Genomic DNA, 16,363 nt, shown 5'->3' on the forward strand with positions numbered 1-16,363 from the left:
AATTCGTAATTTCATGCTTAATATGTTATTTAGGACAGACAGACAGAGTAGTTATTTCAAAATAAGGCAAAGTTTCAAGCAAGGATAAACTTAATATGGAGGAAGTGATTATGTTAAACAGAAAGGACATGTCAAAAAGGACTGATTTCAAAATATATAAAGCTTTACAACAGGATTTGATTGTTAAGATTATAGATATTAAAGAAAAATGGGAACTGGAAGTGAACATAATGATAACAGATGAGGAATGGGAGGAAACACTTGAAGCAGGCCATAAACTACTAATAGTCCGTCTTGGAGGGAATTTGAATGGAAGGTGAAGATGCATGCTTTAAAACTCCACTTATCATGTCTAAATAGTAATGTTTCAAATTTATGTTGGAGAAAATGCGGGCTAGTGGGAGACTTTTCACATATATTTTTGGACTGCCCTAAATTCATACCATTCTGGGAAGGTGTTAGGGAGAAATTGAAAGAACCTGGAAGGTGAAATTACAATTTAAGTTAAAATGGTTTGTACTGGGAATGCTGTACCAAAAATCATACACACATAATGGAGACATACGTAATCAGAATTCTGCTTATGACTGCCAAGAAGTGTATTACAGTTTTATGGCTGGACACAGAACCACCAAGGGTGGCACAGTGGAGAGACAGAGTTAGACAGGTCTACAAAATGGAACAAATTAATGCAAGACTATGACTGGGACTAGGGAAATTAGAAAAAATTTGGGAACCAATAAAACAAATGTTAGAAAGATAGTACTCTCGTGTGAAAATTATTATTATTAATTTTTATTTTTTTTATTTATGTTTTTTTGTCTTTTGGGTGAGTTATTTAGCTAGATCAAAGTAAAATGTAGAATGTAGAAGAGAGCAGATACGATGAATACAGAGAAAGCTTGTCAGAACTATATGTACTGATTGGTGACTTGGTTAAGTTGGATAGATCTTATGGCCACAAGGAAATTCGAACTTTGTTCAGGGAAACACTGCCCTGGAGAAGGGAAGTAGAAACTCAAATGCATCTCCATGTAAATGTTGTTGTTCTAATTCAAAAATAAAAAGTTCCAAATATATATATATATCTATATCTATCTATCTATCTATATATATATATATATATATCTATATATATATATATATATATATATATATATATATATATATATAATAAAGACATTAAAGAACCGAACTTCATGAATGTTTTTTGTGACAAAGAAGTATCTGTTCCAATCACTCTATCAGAGAAAAATCAGAGTTTTAGAAATAACGGGACACTCAGTAGAGCCATTATATTATATTTTTTACAAGTGTATGTAAACTTCTGACCACAACTGTATGTATATATATATATATACTTATATATATATATATACTTATATATATATATATATATATATATATATATATATATATATATATATATATATATATACTTATATATACATTTATACTTATATATATATATATATATATATACTTATATATTATATATAAGTATATATATATATATATATATACTTATATATTATATATATATATATATATATATATATATATATTAAGTATACTTATACATTACTTGGTGAAATATACTTCTGATAGAGTCAAGTACAAGTATAGTCTAAATGTAAGTAAACTTTAATGTAAGTATGTATTAAAGTATACTTAGTAGTATTTAAAAAATGTACTCGGATAACTATACTTCTAATAAGTACATTGAAAGTAAACTTGGAAGTATACTGTATTCATTTTTAGTATACTTCAAGTATACTTCAGTGTACTTCTTTTTGGTAAGGGTAGCCTCAGCACGGCTATGGCTACTTCTGTCTCTGCTTCTCCGTCTCCTATCTCTTGCTCTCTGTGTCAAATGTTTAGTTACTCCTCTGCCTCCTTTAGTGATAATGGCACGTGTAATAAATGTAGCATTTTTGTAGCTTTGGAGGCGAGGGTGTCAGAATTGGAGTCCCTGCCCCGCGCTGTTGAAAAGCCCGTAGATAGCCGTAGCTACTTAGCTAGCGTGGGGCTAACTAGCTCTGAACAACCCCGTAGCGGTCCTCCAGCAGAACCCGAGCAGCCGGGACCTCAGGCCGGCTGGGTGACGGTACACAGGAAGCATAGAACCCAGCCCGTGGGCCACCACCAACCCGTCCACGTTTCTAACAGATTTTCCCCGCTCAGTGACGCGCCCACTGACAAGCCGACTCTGATCACTGGCAGCTCCATAGTCAGAAACGTGGCATTAGAGACTCCAGCAACCATAGTTAAATGTTTACCTGGGGCCAGAGCGGGCGACATTAAATCTTACCTGAAACTGCTGGCTAAGGTTAAGCGTAAATACAGTAAGATTGTTATTCACGCTGGCGGTAACGACACCCGGTTACGCCAATCGGAGGTCACTAAAATTAATGTTGCTTCGGTGTGCAAGTTTGCCAAAACAATGTCTGACTCCGTAATTTTCTCTGGCCCCCTGCCTGATCGGACCAGTGACGACATGTTTAGCCACATGCTGTCCTTCAACCGCTGGCTGTCTAGGTGGTGTCCTGAAAACAACGTGGGCTACATTAATAATTGGAAAACTTTTTGGGGAAAACCTGGTCTGATGCGGAGAGACGGCATCCATCCCTCTTTGGATGGAGCAGCTCTTCTTTCTAGGAACACGGCCAGTTTTATTAGTCCTTCATGACAACCCAGGGTCCAGAGCAGGAAGCAGAGTCGTAGTTTAACACCCCCTCTGCAGCTTCAGTACTGTTACCCACCCACTACCCCATAGAGACAACAACAGCACAGACTGCCTTGCTAAACTTAATGGTGCCTTATTCAGTGATATTAATGTGGTAAAAAAAAGCTTCACTTGGGTTGGACAAAAGCAGAGATGATTGCAATGATCGTTCTAGGACCCAAAACTGTGCGGGATATTTTGGACGAGCTGTCTCCACAAGAAGGTGAGCCTGCATATTTCTCTGTCTCCACTGATGCCTCGAACAAAGGAAATAGAAAGATGTTTCCAGTGTGTGTCAAATATTTCTCTGCTTCTGAAGGAGTGCTGTGTAAGCTACTGAACTTTTATGAAGACTGTGATGACATCGTCCTTGTAGTTTTATAAGCTGATAAACTGAAGCAAACATCTTTACTGTGAACTAAATTTACTGTGTATCTTCATTCCTTTTGCTGTTCTTTTTCTTTGATTTTTCCTACTGGGAAGTTAGAATTTCTGAGGAGAAAGCGAACGCACCATTAGCTGATAGCAATGGTGGCAATGGAAGCTAATTTATCAAGCTAACGTTATCTTAAAGAGCAAGTAACATCTAAATTAACTTTTTTTTTTGCTGATGAACTGTATAAATGAGTGTCTAATAGTGTTTTAAGCGTGTGTATTCATTATTTTTGCATTTTGGTGCATTTTCTTTAAAAATTAAAAATTCTGCCTAAATACCACAGTATAGCGCCACCTTCAGCTTAAAACATAGAGTTGGAGTCATTTTGAATACACTTTAGCCAATGGCTGAAGAGTAAGATGCTACATAAACCAGTAGAGTACTACGTAGCAGCTCTGTGTCAAAGTTATAAAAGCATCGAGAGTCTCGGCCAAGCCTTCTGGCTAGTTGGGAGTTGGATTTGCAAGCGAGTGTAGGACAGTTAGCGGTAGTTCAGCATTAGCATATAGCATTAGCATATCCTAATCTTTAGCGTAGCTTTTAGTGTTATACATACTTATTTAGTGTTAGCTTGGCTGTTGGATATTGTAGTTTAGTGTTTGGCTGTTAGTGTTATTAGGAAAGTAGTTCAGGTTAAGTGCTCCATATCGTGTTAGTATGGTGAGAAGGTGTAGTGCAGTGGGTACGGTGGCTCTGTGGGGTTGCACTCCTTTCCGCTGGACTTAGAAATTAGGCGCCAGTGATTGCACGCAATCGGTGTCTGGAAAACAGTCAGCTCCCGCCTGGTGCTGTAGTTTGCAACCAGCATTTTACCCGTGATTCCTTCGCCAACATGATGGAGTTTGAACTTGGGTGTTCTGCACATCTCCGTTTGAAGAGCGAGGCCATGCCCACCGTGCCTCTTCCGCGATTTAGATGCAGCCCACCGACTCTGCTCCCCCACCATGGCGGGCTACAGTCTGAGGTGAGTAAGCTAAATAAAAATTTTAACATCTTCTAAATGAAAAGTTTGAGAGACGTGGTTCACTTAATTTAGCTAATATCAGCCTGCACTGCCTTCGGGCTGATTTGTCAAAAATGTGATGGTAAGGTTAGAATCAGCGGCGAATCGGAACATATCTCAAAGCCCTGGCCGACGAAACGGTCCACATGACTATTACTGTCAGGCTCGGAGAAAATTCTGGTTGTTTTTGTGTCAGTCGGTAATCCTGCAACAGTGGCTCTAATGCAGCACTAGTTTACAGACAGCGTTACAGCATGAAATCCCGCTTTATACCACAGCGTGACCCGGTCCTGTGAGGAATTCTGTTCAGTAGGTCACATTTCAGGTTCTTTTCACGTCATATGTGACTGACTTTTACGTTATAATAACATCACACACTAGGAATGTTATAAAGCGCCTATATAGGACAGTTTCTTTTGTATATTATCCGACTTTATAAACTCCAACAACAATGTGCTTCTATTTTTTTTCAGGCTAAATCTACCCAAGACACTGGCTGTCAGACTGATTTAGTAGTCTGCAAGAATGCACTTGTCCAGGCTGACGTGAAGCAAAGGTGAATTATTTTTAATAATCTTCTATGTAAACATTTTATTATCACCTTCTAGTTTTGTTTTACAGATTATTGTTACACGTGATTTTATGCCCTTTTAAACATTTATAAATGTGCTGTTTCTTTGTTTTTACATAGCCACCCAGAATAGAGCTCACAGCCTCAGTGTGTCTTGTGACACGGGGACCATGATGGAAATTCATCTTCCAGAAAGTCCCAGAGCAGCGTCCACACCCCTGAAAAGACCAAGATGTGAGGTGTCTGCTGTTGATTCCAGCTTCCACCTCAGTGACAGTGCAAGCTCAGTGAACTGTTCAAGGTAAAAAAATTAAAACATTTCAGAATTTTTAAGATATTAACAATTAAATAAGTAAGTGATTACATCATGACATCATGAAGGAGGCTACTAATTCTGCCCGTGACACTTGGTGGTGACGTGTGAGCTGATTCACCTGGTAAATAACTTTTACATTAAATATTTTGTTCTTTGCTATCAAAAGTAAATTAACTAATAACCTGCATTATTGCAGGACACTCAGCAAAATATGGACTCTACACCATGAGGCAGGCACACATTAATACTCTATAAGAGCACATAAGGTGAGCAACACCACATATTGTACACTGTCCTGAATTTGTTTTCTTTCTGCATCTCATTAGCCTGGCTGATCACCTGATAACTCCTGTCATCTGGTTGTGACAGCATGAGGATGTCCTCACACACCTGTAACCTATCAGCTCATCTGGCAGAATAGAGAGAGAAGAGACAACACCACATCTCCTGTTCCTGGAAAGCCTTCAGCCATCCCTCGATGACTGAGAACCTCCATCAGCTCTGTCTCCTGTCTGCCTACAATTATTATAATAAATTTTGTGTTTGACAAGTTTTTTGTGCTGCCAAATATCTCATATAGATTCCAGTTTTGATATTTTAATGGATATTTATAAATTACATTAATTGAATTATCACAATGCATGTTTAACTTGCTCTATTGTGATGAATTAAACTAGCACCTCACTGTTAAAAGCTTGTTTTAATTTCAAGCATGTTTAAGTATTTATGGACATGAACAAAAACAGGAAATATATAAACTGAGATTTATTTAATTAATATAACAAATAAGGGGGAAAGAATCATTGAAAGGCACATTCTTCTGGAAGCTCCTGATCCTGACGACACCAGCAGAGGAGACCACCTGCAGACACCAGAGGATCACCTACAACCAAAGCCCTTTTCAGACAGACATTCTGGAACATTTGCGGACAATTCAATCCGGTTTTTAACCGGAACTGTGTTTTCAGACACACCACTTTTGTACCGGAACTTGTCCTTTCGGCTGCGTTCACACAGCAGGGAAAAGTTCCAGATGTCTGACGGCAGCGGGGTGGTGGTGGGGGGAGAGAGAATCGGACTCATGTTAAGAAGAAGAAGAAGAAGAAAATATCATCTCTATAGCGCCTCTCAAGATAAAAATCACGAGGCGCTTAAGCATAATTCTGCGCACACGAAGACGCATAAGAGACCTGGATGGTGAAGCTCAATGGTTAAAGGAATCACTGAAGCGGTGTGAAGCGCTCCGTCGCGCGTCTAGGCGGTACCGTAGGAGGCGAGCTGCCGTGGTTCGCCGCATGCTACAGCAGCGGGCTATCTAGGTGCGCACAGCGTCCCCCGGTCCCCTCCTCCTCCCCCTCCCTCTTGTCCGGAACTTTACCTCACCAGTCTGAAGCAGCCAGCCTGTCCGTAACAAGTCCGGACCTGTTACTAGGGGCTTCGTCCGGATAAATTCCGGAACACGTTATCCGGATGTTTGTATTCAGACAGAAAGGTCTTACGGACAGATTCCGGAACAATCCCGTTTTTCATGGCCTGTCTGAAGGGGGCTCAAGAGAGCAGCTGGTATCAGTAAATAAAAAATGAAATCAGGGCAGTTTTAGTGGGCTGAACACATCACAGAATAATTTTCTCATGGGGTAGTTTCATAACTTTCTATGCAGCAGACTGTAACTTGAGCCCAGGGCTCCTGGAGAGCTGCAATCCAGCAAGTTTCAGTGGTTTTCCTGCTTTAACAGGTTAGATTAGCTGTTAAGCAGCTCAGCTATTTGTTGCTCATTAAAACCAGGTGTGTTGAAGCAGATAAACCTCTAAAATATGCTGAATACTAGCTCTCTAGGGCCATGTAGCCAAACCATGCAGCTAATCTAATGCTAAGGCTAACGGCTACTTACCATTCAGAGCTGGTTCTGTTGGGTCGGTTCCGGTAGTTTCAGGCAACTCACAAGCTCAAAACAATAAGGCTCAGGTCCGCTTGTCTCCTCCAAATAGACTTGGTCCCTTTCTTCTCGAGTGTCTGGGTAAGGAGGGGGAGAAACGTCCTCCACTTCTAATGACTGCTCAGAGTGAAGGGAGCTAGCATCGTCTAGTTAGCCATCGTCTTCGTCACTGCCGCGGCTCCGCCCTCTCGGTCTGTCAGGCAACGCCTACTAATGTTGCTGTTTTTAAAATTGATACGTGGGTGGAGAAGGACTCTGAGGCACACTTCACCCGCTCTTTAAACAGTTTATTTAGCTGCTGGAGCAGATTAAAACGATGATGCCTCACACTTAGATCGTTGTCGCTGGTTTCATCTTCACCCAATCACCCGTCGCATTTAGTAAAGTGAAGCCAAACTTTAGAGCGCGTTCATGTTCTTCCAGTCGGAAATTCGGAGTTCCGAGGAGAAAGCGAACGCACCATTAGCGGAACAGAAGCTAACAAATCAAGCTAACGTTATCTTAAACATTTTATTTACCTACCGGAGCAGATTAAGATGAGGATGTCTCACTTAGATCATTGTCGCTGGTTTCATCATCACCCAGTTACCCATCACATTTAGTGAAGTGGACCCAAGCGTTAGCGTGCGTTCTTTCTACCATGCTGCTCTGTTTACAACTGGCTCTCAGCGACCAACGTAATGCTCTTGTGCATGTGCAGCTGTCTAGGCAAGTTCTCGATATGAAGGACGGGTACAGAAACGAGGCACCGTTTCAAATGACGTGAATCAGTGCTCAGTCGGTACTATGGAATTCGGTCGGTACCTTAAAAAGTACCGAATTCGGTACCCAACGCTAGTTGTTTTTGATCAACTTGTGAAAAGGTTGGAGGAAACAAAACTCTGCATCACAGATGTCATTGAAGAAGTGCAGAAATTCAGAACTAAGATGGTGCAATGGAAACAGGACAGCTTCTTTGGATATCAGACCAGGCAACTGATGGACAAACAAACGCCACCACAAAAATCCAAGCAGCAGCAGGACTTTCTGAAGTTCTAGGACTCTGTCATTGCTTCTATTGACAAGTGGATGGATTTCTCTCCAGAGAACGTGATGATGAAACTGAAGCCCATTGGACTAAATGAGGAACTCACCTTCTCTCACCTGGAGCAGATTGTGAATGCCCTGAAAATGACAGAAATTATCAACATGGATCAGCTCTATGAAGAGTTTTGTACTTGCCAGGGGGAAATGCAGAAAGCAAGCCAGGATAAAGCAAAAACCACCAGCGAGAAGTGGATGGCAGCAGGGGCGCAGATAGGATTTTCAAACTGGGGGGGGGGGGGACAAAGTTCCAATGTACCCTCCCCCAAACACACACACACACACACGTACACACACACACACACACACAAACTATTGCAAGTGCCTTAACTAGAGCTCAGTCAGTTTGTGTAATTTCATCCAACGGTTTACGTAAAAACGAACACTTTTATATACGTGTTTGAAGCCATTATCAGGGGTGGACATTAACTTCAAAACCAACCGGCCAGCCGGGCCGGTAACTCTGAATATTTACCGGCCCCGCCAAGAATCTACCGGCCCCGCTGGTCAGCTGCCAAAACGAGTCAAAATAACAACTGAACCGTTTTAAATGTAATAAACTTTTATTTTGTACACATTCACAAACATAAGAACGTATTCAAGTTTGAATTTGTTTGTTCCCTCAACAAAACACGATTTTGTCGTCGCATACTTCCGGTATACAACGCAGTACATCACCAACTCCGCTTTGCTGTATTCGAGCCATTGGCTGTGTTCGAGATGAGCCATTTCTGCGCAGATTAGACTATCAGTGATCGGCGAGCAGTGCATGCCGGTTAGATTTGTGTCCGAATTGACGCCGACTTGCTCTGACGTCATGCATACGTAGGCAACGATAACCTCGTGAGATCAAGGCGGCCGCAGATTTTGGAGCAAGGCGCTGCAGTTGCTCTCCCTCGGCTGCAAAACTTAGGGGATGACGGGAAACGCCTGGCTCTCACCTGATCTAAGATCTGATTGGTTCACATTTTGATCCAAACATCCGGTGGTAGAACATGAAATGTTAGTTGGTCACATGTATTCTGTAAATCATGTTACGTTGATGATGACAACTATATAGGCCATAAAGAGAAATGTGTTTTGTTTTGTCACGTTTCTTATGAGCACACTGAAGCTACAGCTGCTAACCTTTACTTATTATTACAGTCAGGTCTCCATATACAATATATGATATCCACAAGCACGTGAGGATGTGTTTCAGCTGCTAACAGGCACCAGGATTAAAATTGAAAATTGAACAAGTGTGAATGCTAACGCGATATCTTCAGCCATCGTCACCCCGAGCTACACATGCAGGAAATCCAAGAGATTCAACTGGCAGAAACAACTGGTTCACACCATAGGTTCTCTCTCTCTCTCTCTCTCTCTTCTCTCCTCACTCACTCACTCACTCACTCACTCACTCACTCACTCACACACACACACACACACGTAGAGGAAAAGAGCTGAGGAAATTGAGGACACCAGGGAAAAACCACAGCTGAGCCGAGGCGCGCCTCGAATGGGGCGCGTCTGATCTGAACTGAGGAGCGGCGAGCAGCGGCCGGACTTCGTAAGCGATTCGCTTCGGGCGCTTCTGCGGCCGGTGTGTCCCCGGCGTAAACGCCGGTGTTGTGTCCGGCTTTCAGCCACTCCCCCTGCTGCTTCCGTCTGCTCTCGTCTGTTTTCCAGGCGAGTCGCTGCTCAACTCGAACACGGCCATTCTCTGCGCCTCCCATCTTCTTTAAACCGCCAAGAATCATTCCACCTACGCACACGCTTCTCTGCTTCATACCGTTTCGAACTGTCTCACTTCCCCTCACCAGTTTTAAAGCGTTTTGCTGGAGATTTCATCAAGAAATCCCATCCCTGTGGTGGCGCGATCTTCCTGCGTGCTTGTGTTTCTAGCGTGGTTCCACTTCATCTTTAATAGTGAACTTATAGTTCACGTGACCATAACTAATCGTGCAGTACGTGCACGAATCGTGCAGGTGCAGTACGTGGCTAGAGGCGCGCAGGTTCACGCGCACAAAACGAAAACGGCAGCTTCCTACAGGGCGGGGCCATGATGTAGGCGAAAGCCGGTGTGTAAATGGCAAATAAGGCTTGGGCGCCACCCGGGCGGTAAGTCGTCAAGTACTTACCGCCCGGCGATAAAATTTAGCGCCATTGGCGCTCGGGCGCTTTAACGGTCCACCCCTGCATTATGCAACAAAGCTCTGCCTGATCAACACTATAAATGATAAATGATCCACACTTGTATAGCGCCTCTCAGAATAAGGACTCCAAAGTGCTTTACACTACAGTGTATCATTCATCCATTCACACACATTCACACACTGATGGTGATGAGCTACGATGTAGCCACAGCTGCCCTGGGTCACACTGACAGAGGCGCCCCACTATTTAATTCAGTCATTTGTTATTCTTCCAGTCAATTACTAACCAAAACCTCATGCTTTATGCAAAACATTAAATGATTTTCAGCACACCGATCTTTACAGAAAACATAAAAACCCTAAAAATCTGCACATAAAATATAATAAAAAACAATATTCACTTATCACTTAGAGCAGCAGTTCCCAAACTTTTCAGCCTGACCAACAGATGTTCCTTCGTATTTTTACATTATTTATAAATTTTCATTATATTTGGAAAGTTTTTATTTATATATAAATATATAAAGCTCTTTTTTAATTTATATTTTACTTTTTTTTTATGATTATGTGGCACACTTGACTTCCATACCTAACGCATCGGCATCTGCCTTTTTTTACGGCTTTTTTTTACATTGTCGCTACGTCTGTCACGTTAGCGGTGTTTTACCATCATTTCTACATCCATCACGTCCCAGAGAAATTTAAACCAACATCAAACCCAACGTCTGGAGCTTGTAAACTCCACACACCTCTCGTGCAGCACCAGCTGTCTGATGCTGCAGCAGCGACAATCTTCCCGGCTGGATGAGTGAATTTCTTCATCAGAGTCAATAATCTGCTTCATAATCAGAGTCAGTCATGACCAGACAAAGTGATCAGTCAACAAAGACCAGACCTGCCGGCAATTATACGTTTTATCTGATATTTGTGCTCTTCATGCTGCACGCATCTCCTCCTCTCCCCGACTGGGAGCCTTTCGGCGGGAGGCGATTTTCAAACTCTAAAAACTCCCAAACTTTGCTCAGCCTGAAGGTTCCACATCTCCACTATCTTCTGGTGTAAAGTAGTAACTTCATGAGGGATCATATTTGTAGATGAGACTTGTTAAAGGGACATTATGGAAGTTTGACAGCCAAAACATGTATAGAAATATAAATGTCTTCTTCATACATTCTCCTGCAATGCCCTGGTCCTGTAGAATGAGCCCCGGCATTTTTACTGTGATTGCCTGTTTTTCTGTAAAATCACAGAAAAAGAGAGATGCTCGTGTCGAGCAGGCTGCTTCATGCGCGTTCACGCTCAGGCATCGCCCGTAGCATTTGCTATCCGTAGCTTTAGCAGCAGAGAGAGAGGCAGTGCCACTTTGTCGCTGTTCCTAACGCCTAGTGACAAACCTAGCTACATTTCTGAGGACCCTTAGCTACTTTCTTCTAGATATTTCCTGCAAATTAGCAACACAATAGCCATTTTCGCTCCAAACCGTTCTTTGAACGTTGCTTCAGCTGTTATCAAGGACATAAAAGCTACAGATACAGAAGACATTATGGGTGCTTTAGCTCACTTAGTAAGATGATGGACTTCCATGTGGAAGATCTGGGTTCGAATCTAGATGTGAAAATTTATTTAGTGTTTATTTTTTACATTAATGGTATATTTTTTTAGGGCTGCACGATATTAGGAAAACCTGTGATATTCGATAACAGTGCTTAATATTGCGATATCGATATTACTCGCGATAAATGAACAAATACTAAAGTATGCAGTGTTGATGTTGTCTGGCGTGTGACGTCTGCTCTGGGTTCAAAGCAAACAAAAACTAATGCATGAATTCCATTACAACATAACATTTTTATTGCAAAAATATGCAGCTGCACCTGCTACTGTATTAGCAGCAAAACAACAAACTGCATGCATGCAGTTTCTCAGTGACTTTAAAACATCACCTCCACCATAAAACTTTTTCTGATGCTCCAAATACGGAAAAACATCCCTTACCAGGGTTTTTGAATAAATAAAAATATCAGAAAATAACTTTAAATGTTAAATTATAGTTAACATCACTTACATGCAACAGCAAATTCTCTCATTGCTACTGAACATTTTCTCCACTTATGTGGTTATGATATAAGGCTGTTGCTGTAATTGGGAAGTGATCTGTGCTGGGCCAAACTAGGAGAATATTAAGATTTTTTGAGGGAAAGAGAAAAACAATGTCTACCTTTCAGAAGAGGAACTGGCAAAAAACTACATGGAAAATATGTGAAAACGTTTGTTTTTAACCCCAAATTGAACAAGTTTACCTAAATCTTAAAAAGCAGCTCAGATGATGAAACTGCAACTATGATTCTGATAACAAGCTAACAAATTGAACTAGCTCCTCTAAGATAACCGGCTAGCAGAGCTTCTGACTGACAGTTTATGTGCAGCAGCAAATCAACTATCCTGATTAACAAGGTTATAAAAGCTCATAAAGGAAAAATCACTTTGATGTGTGGGGGAACTTTTCCAGGCCCTCTTTAGCAGGGTGGGACTGGGAGGAGAGTGCTGTAGCCTTTTAGCTGGAAGCTAACGGGAGCCTGGGGCTAACACTAGCGACATGAAGGTGGGTTGGTTCACCGGCAAGTGTCGGAGTCAGCCCGGTAAAAACGATTAACGACACCGAGCGGACTCACATTCACATTTGAAAGCAGCGCTGATTCCAGAAACATCAGCACATGGGCCATTCCCATCTGTACCTGGTCGGCCCCAGCCTGGCCCAGTTGATTCCACACATCCTTGCTTAGGTATGCAAGGAATGCAGTCAGAGACATTTACAGCTTCTAGGTAATCAGCACAATAATGAACGATAATGAATTGAGCATGCCTTAAGCCCATGTGGGCTGATTCGACCCACCAATCAGAGGCTTGCTGTAATGGAAGGTGTGAATTTGCTGTCAGCAGTGGGTGTGTTGGCCCTGGTCAGCCTGAAGCAGACCACCTCAGAAAGACGGCTGAAAAACAGTCTTGTTGCACCCTGAAAAAAGGCAGGCCACCAAGATATGTAAGCAAGCTATGCTATCCGGGCCGACCAGGTACAGATGAGAATGGCCCAAGAGTCTGTTCGTTGCTCTGAGCCAGCATGACGAACAAGGGAACGGCGCTGCAAACTCTGTTCAGATGTTGCTTTCCAAAAGGGTCTATGTAGGGAGCGGGCGTATTACGTGAACGGAACCATCTGATTGGCCGCATATCAGAAGTCGGCCTGAAGCAGACCCCCTCGAGAAGAGGGCTGAGAATGAGCCTTGGTTGGCCCGGAAAAATACCAGGCCACCCAGATATGTAAGCTACCCGGCCCGGGCCGACCCAGTACAGATGGGAATGGCCCAAAGGGCTACATTTGATTGGTCAAATAATACTTCCGCGTAAAAAACAGAGCTGGTTTACAAAAGGCTGATGTATGACACGGAAGGAAATGTTTGAACCAAACATTTATCGCTGTTTTTGCCGTGTTTTGCGATGGGCCTATCGCACGTCCTGTTATCGCGATGACGATAATTTTCCAATATATTGTGCAGCCCTAATTTTTTTACAGTAAGATGCCCAAATTTTTATCTGAGACTCGCCGAACGACATTGAATTCACAGATAAAAAAGATGTGGGTTCAACTTTCATTTTGGAACAATTTTTCAATCAAGGGAAGGGAATGATCTGAGCATGCAGGAGGACTGACCCATCTTAAACCTTTGTCGGCTGTGCTGAAGAGAAAGGTACAGAACCAAATTATTTAATTAATTAGCTGCGCGTTCTCCTGTCCTCTGTCCTCCGGGCCACCCACCCACACACAGACGGAGCTGACTGTCTCAGCTGTTATTTTCGTTAAGGAGTGTGCACGTACAGCATGCGCGCCTAGTGCACGAGCCTACTATTGAAGCTGCCGTTACCCTTTTGGCCTGAGGGGGCAATCGCGAGCATAAAAATTCAAAACTCCGTAAAGTCTCTTTAAAGTCAGCAATGAGGCTTTGGCGCTTTTAACGAGTAAAGCCTGGTTCATGCTTCTACGTCAGCTCTGCAAGGGACAGACACGCATGGATTGACGGAAGCGTTTTGCTCTCATAGTCTAAGGAGCTTGAAAGAAAAGAGTAGATAATATGGTCGGAGACCGACCGCCAACAGTTCGATGCGTTTGTTACACACAGCCATCCTCACCTTGACGTGACTGGGGGAACACCAGCGGTTGTTAACATAAAGAACGAGTCCTCCTCCCCTCTTCTTCTCACAACTGCCCGAGTCCCTGTCCGCTCTCACACATGTAAATCCGTTTATATCCACCACCTGGTCCAGGATGTTTTTGTGCAGCCATGTCTCCGTGTAACACATAACACTGCATTCTCGGAAAACTTTCTCTGTCCTTGTTAGCGTCGCGATCTCCTCCATCTTATTAACCAGCGATCTGACATTGCCAGTAACCACAGACGGGAGAGCAGGACTGAATCTTTTCCTCCTCAGTCTTCGCGTTTTCCCCGCTCTGCAGCCACGGTAGTTCCTCTTGATCACCGCGGGAATCTCATGCTGAACGCCGGCATGGCTGTGCTGTCTTAGCCCCAGCAACTGGTAGCGGCTATAGACAAAGGGGCAGCGTGGCGTCGCGGTCTCAGTTGTTTTGTGCAGAGTTTCGCATCCAAACAAGAAAAAACTTCGACCACACAAGAAGTAACTAAACACAAAAAAAGAAAGAAAGGGGAAAGTAGTTTTTCTACTGCAGAGAGCATGTTAGACAGGCTGCCGTCCGAGACGGCGCGGGAAGTTGAATCATTCATTCCTCTACTTTGAAAAACTTTTTTTTAATCCCCGTTATGCCAGCAATTGTTCATGAAAGTAGTGGAATGAATGATTTATAACCATTTTCAAAGTGCTTTAATTTTGACAATCCACACCAGAGATTCTGTGATGACATCATATATGCAACATGCCGATGTCTGATTTGTAGCATGCTAATTACGAACTTTTACAAACTGAAAATTTTCAAAGTTTGTGACTGGCGTGGTCGAAACACCCATCATTAGTTTTCATTTAAATAAAAATATAACATATGTGCGATCCGGGACGTAAGGCAAAGCGGATTAGAAAACAGCTCTTTTGGCCCCAATGGCTTGCATTCATTTTTTTTTTGTTCTTCCAGGGACCCATGAGCCGACTGGAAAGGGAGGAGACTTAGGCTGCCGTTTGCAAGCCGTTTTAACATTAAATCAATAATCGAACCTAGTGTTATAGAAATCAGGAATACATATCCAGTCTGCTTAATGAATGTTAAAACAGCCACTTCGCATTTTTAAAGAGCAAGTCACTCCAAATCAACATGTTTTTGCTGATAAACTATATAAATGAGTGTCTGATCGTGCTGTAGACAAATGTAGTCAATAATTCGGCACTTAGGTGCATCTTAGTTCAAATTAAAATATTCTGCCTAAAACTGTCAGTGATGCACCGTCGTCAGGCAAAAACTCAGCACTGCATTTGAATTTAAATCTGCCACCGCTATTGGCTAAGAGGTACACTATGATGTTGGATGGCACATTATGATGTCACAATGTTGTGAGTGTGTGTATTTGTTAGAGGCTCCGCCCTCTCGGTCTGCTAGGCAACAGTATTTGTTGCATTTTTCAAACAGGAAGTGGGAGTTGAAGAATCTGGTAAGGGGTGACTTGCTCTTTAAGCTTTCTGAAATATCTTAAAGAGCAAGTCACCCCTACAAGAAATTTACTTCACTCCCACTTCATGTTTGAAAAATGCAACAAATGCTGTTGCTTGGCAGACCGAGAGGGCGGAGCCGCTAACAAATACACACACACAGGCTCACAATGGCATTATGACATCATAATGTACCAGATGACATCATAGCATACCTCTTAGCCAATAGCGGTGGCAGATTTAAATTCAAATACAGTGCACAATTTTTCCCTGACGACGGCGCAACACTGACAGTTTTAGGCAGAATATTTGAATTTTAACCAAGATGCACTGAACTGCCAAATTATTGACGACACGTGTCTGCAGCACGATTAGACACTCCTATATATAGTTTATCATCAAAATAAATGTGATTTGGGGGTGACTTGCTCTTTAAACTTAATTCCAGTTATGAACATCCTTAATTATAATTTATAGTAACAAATAG

The 16,363-nt window shown here is 42.3% G+C and overlaps 1 protein-coding gene across 9 annotated transcripts; it reads left to right on the forward strand.

The window, feature by feature from the left end:
• Nucleotides 1–1,599: 1,599 nt before the first annotated feature.
• On the forward strand, nt 1,600–15,012 carry LOC139071845 (uncharacterized). 9 transcript variants are annotated; one of them, XM_070555126.1, is made up of 5 exons: nt 1,600–4,720; nt 4,856–5,036; nt 5,117–5,172; nt 5,248–5,317; nt 5,421–15,012. In XM_070555126.1, the coding sequence occupies exon 1, from the start codon at nt 1,820–1,822 to the stop codon at nt 2,687–2,689; it is 870 nt and encodes a 289-aa protein (XP_070411227.1). In that variant the 5' UTR covers nt 1,600–1,819; the 3' UTR covers nt 2,690–4,720; nt 4,856–5,036; nt 5,117–5,172; nt 5,248–5,317; nt 5,421–15,012. The 9 variants fall into 9 exon arrangements, with proteins under 9 accessions (XP_070411227.1, XP_070411225.1, XP_070411228.1 ...); XM_070555124.1 differs by having other exon boundaries at nt 5,248–15,012; XM_070555127.1 differs by lacking the exon at nt 5,117–5,172 and having other exon boundaries at nt 5,248–5,281; nt 5,378–15,012.
• Nucleotides 15,013–16,363: the final 1,351 nt, after the last annotated feature.

Source organism: Nothobranchius furzeri, chromosome 9 (genome assembly GCF_043380555.1).
Source record: "Nothobranchius furzeri strain GRZ-AD chromosome 9, NfurGRZ-RIMD1, whole genome shotgun sequence".
Taxonomy (NCBI): Eukaryota; Metazoa; Chordata; class Actinopteri; order Cyprinodontiformes; family Nothobranchiidae; genus Nothobranchius; species Nothobranchius furzeri.

What these genes read in the sequence shown, in the direction of transcription:
- LOC139071845 (XM_070555120.1), top strand. Translation starts at nt 1,820, where the DNA reads ATGGCTACTTCTGTCTCTGCTTCTCCGTCTCCTATCTCTTGCTCTCTG.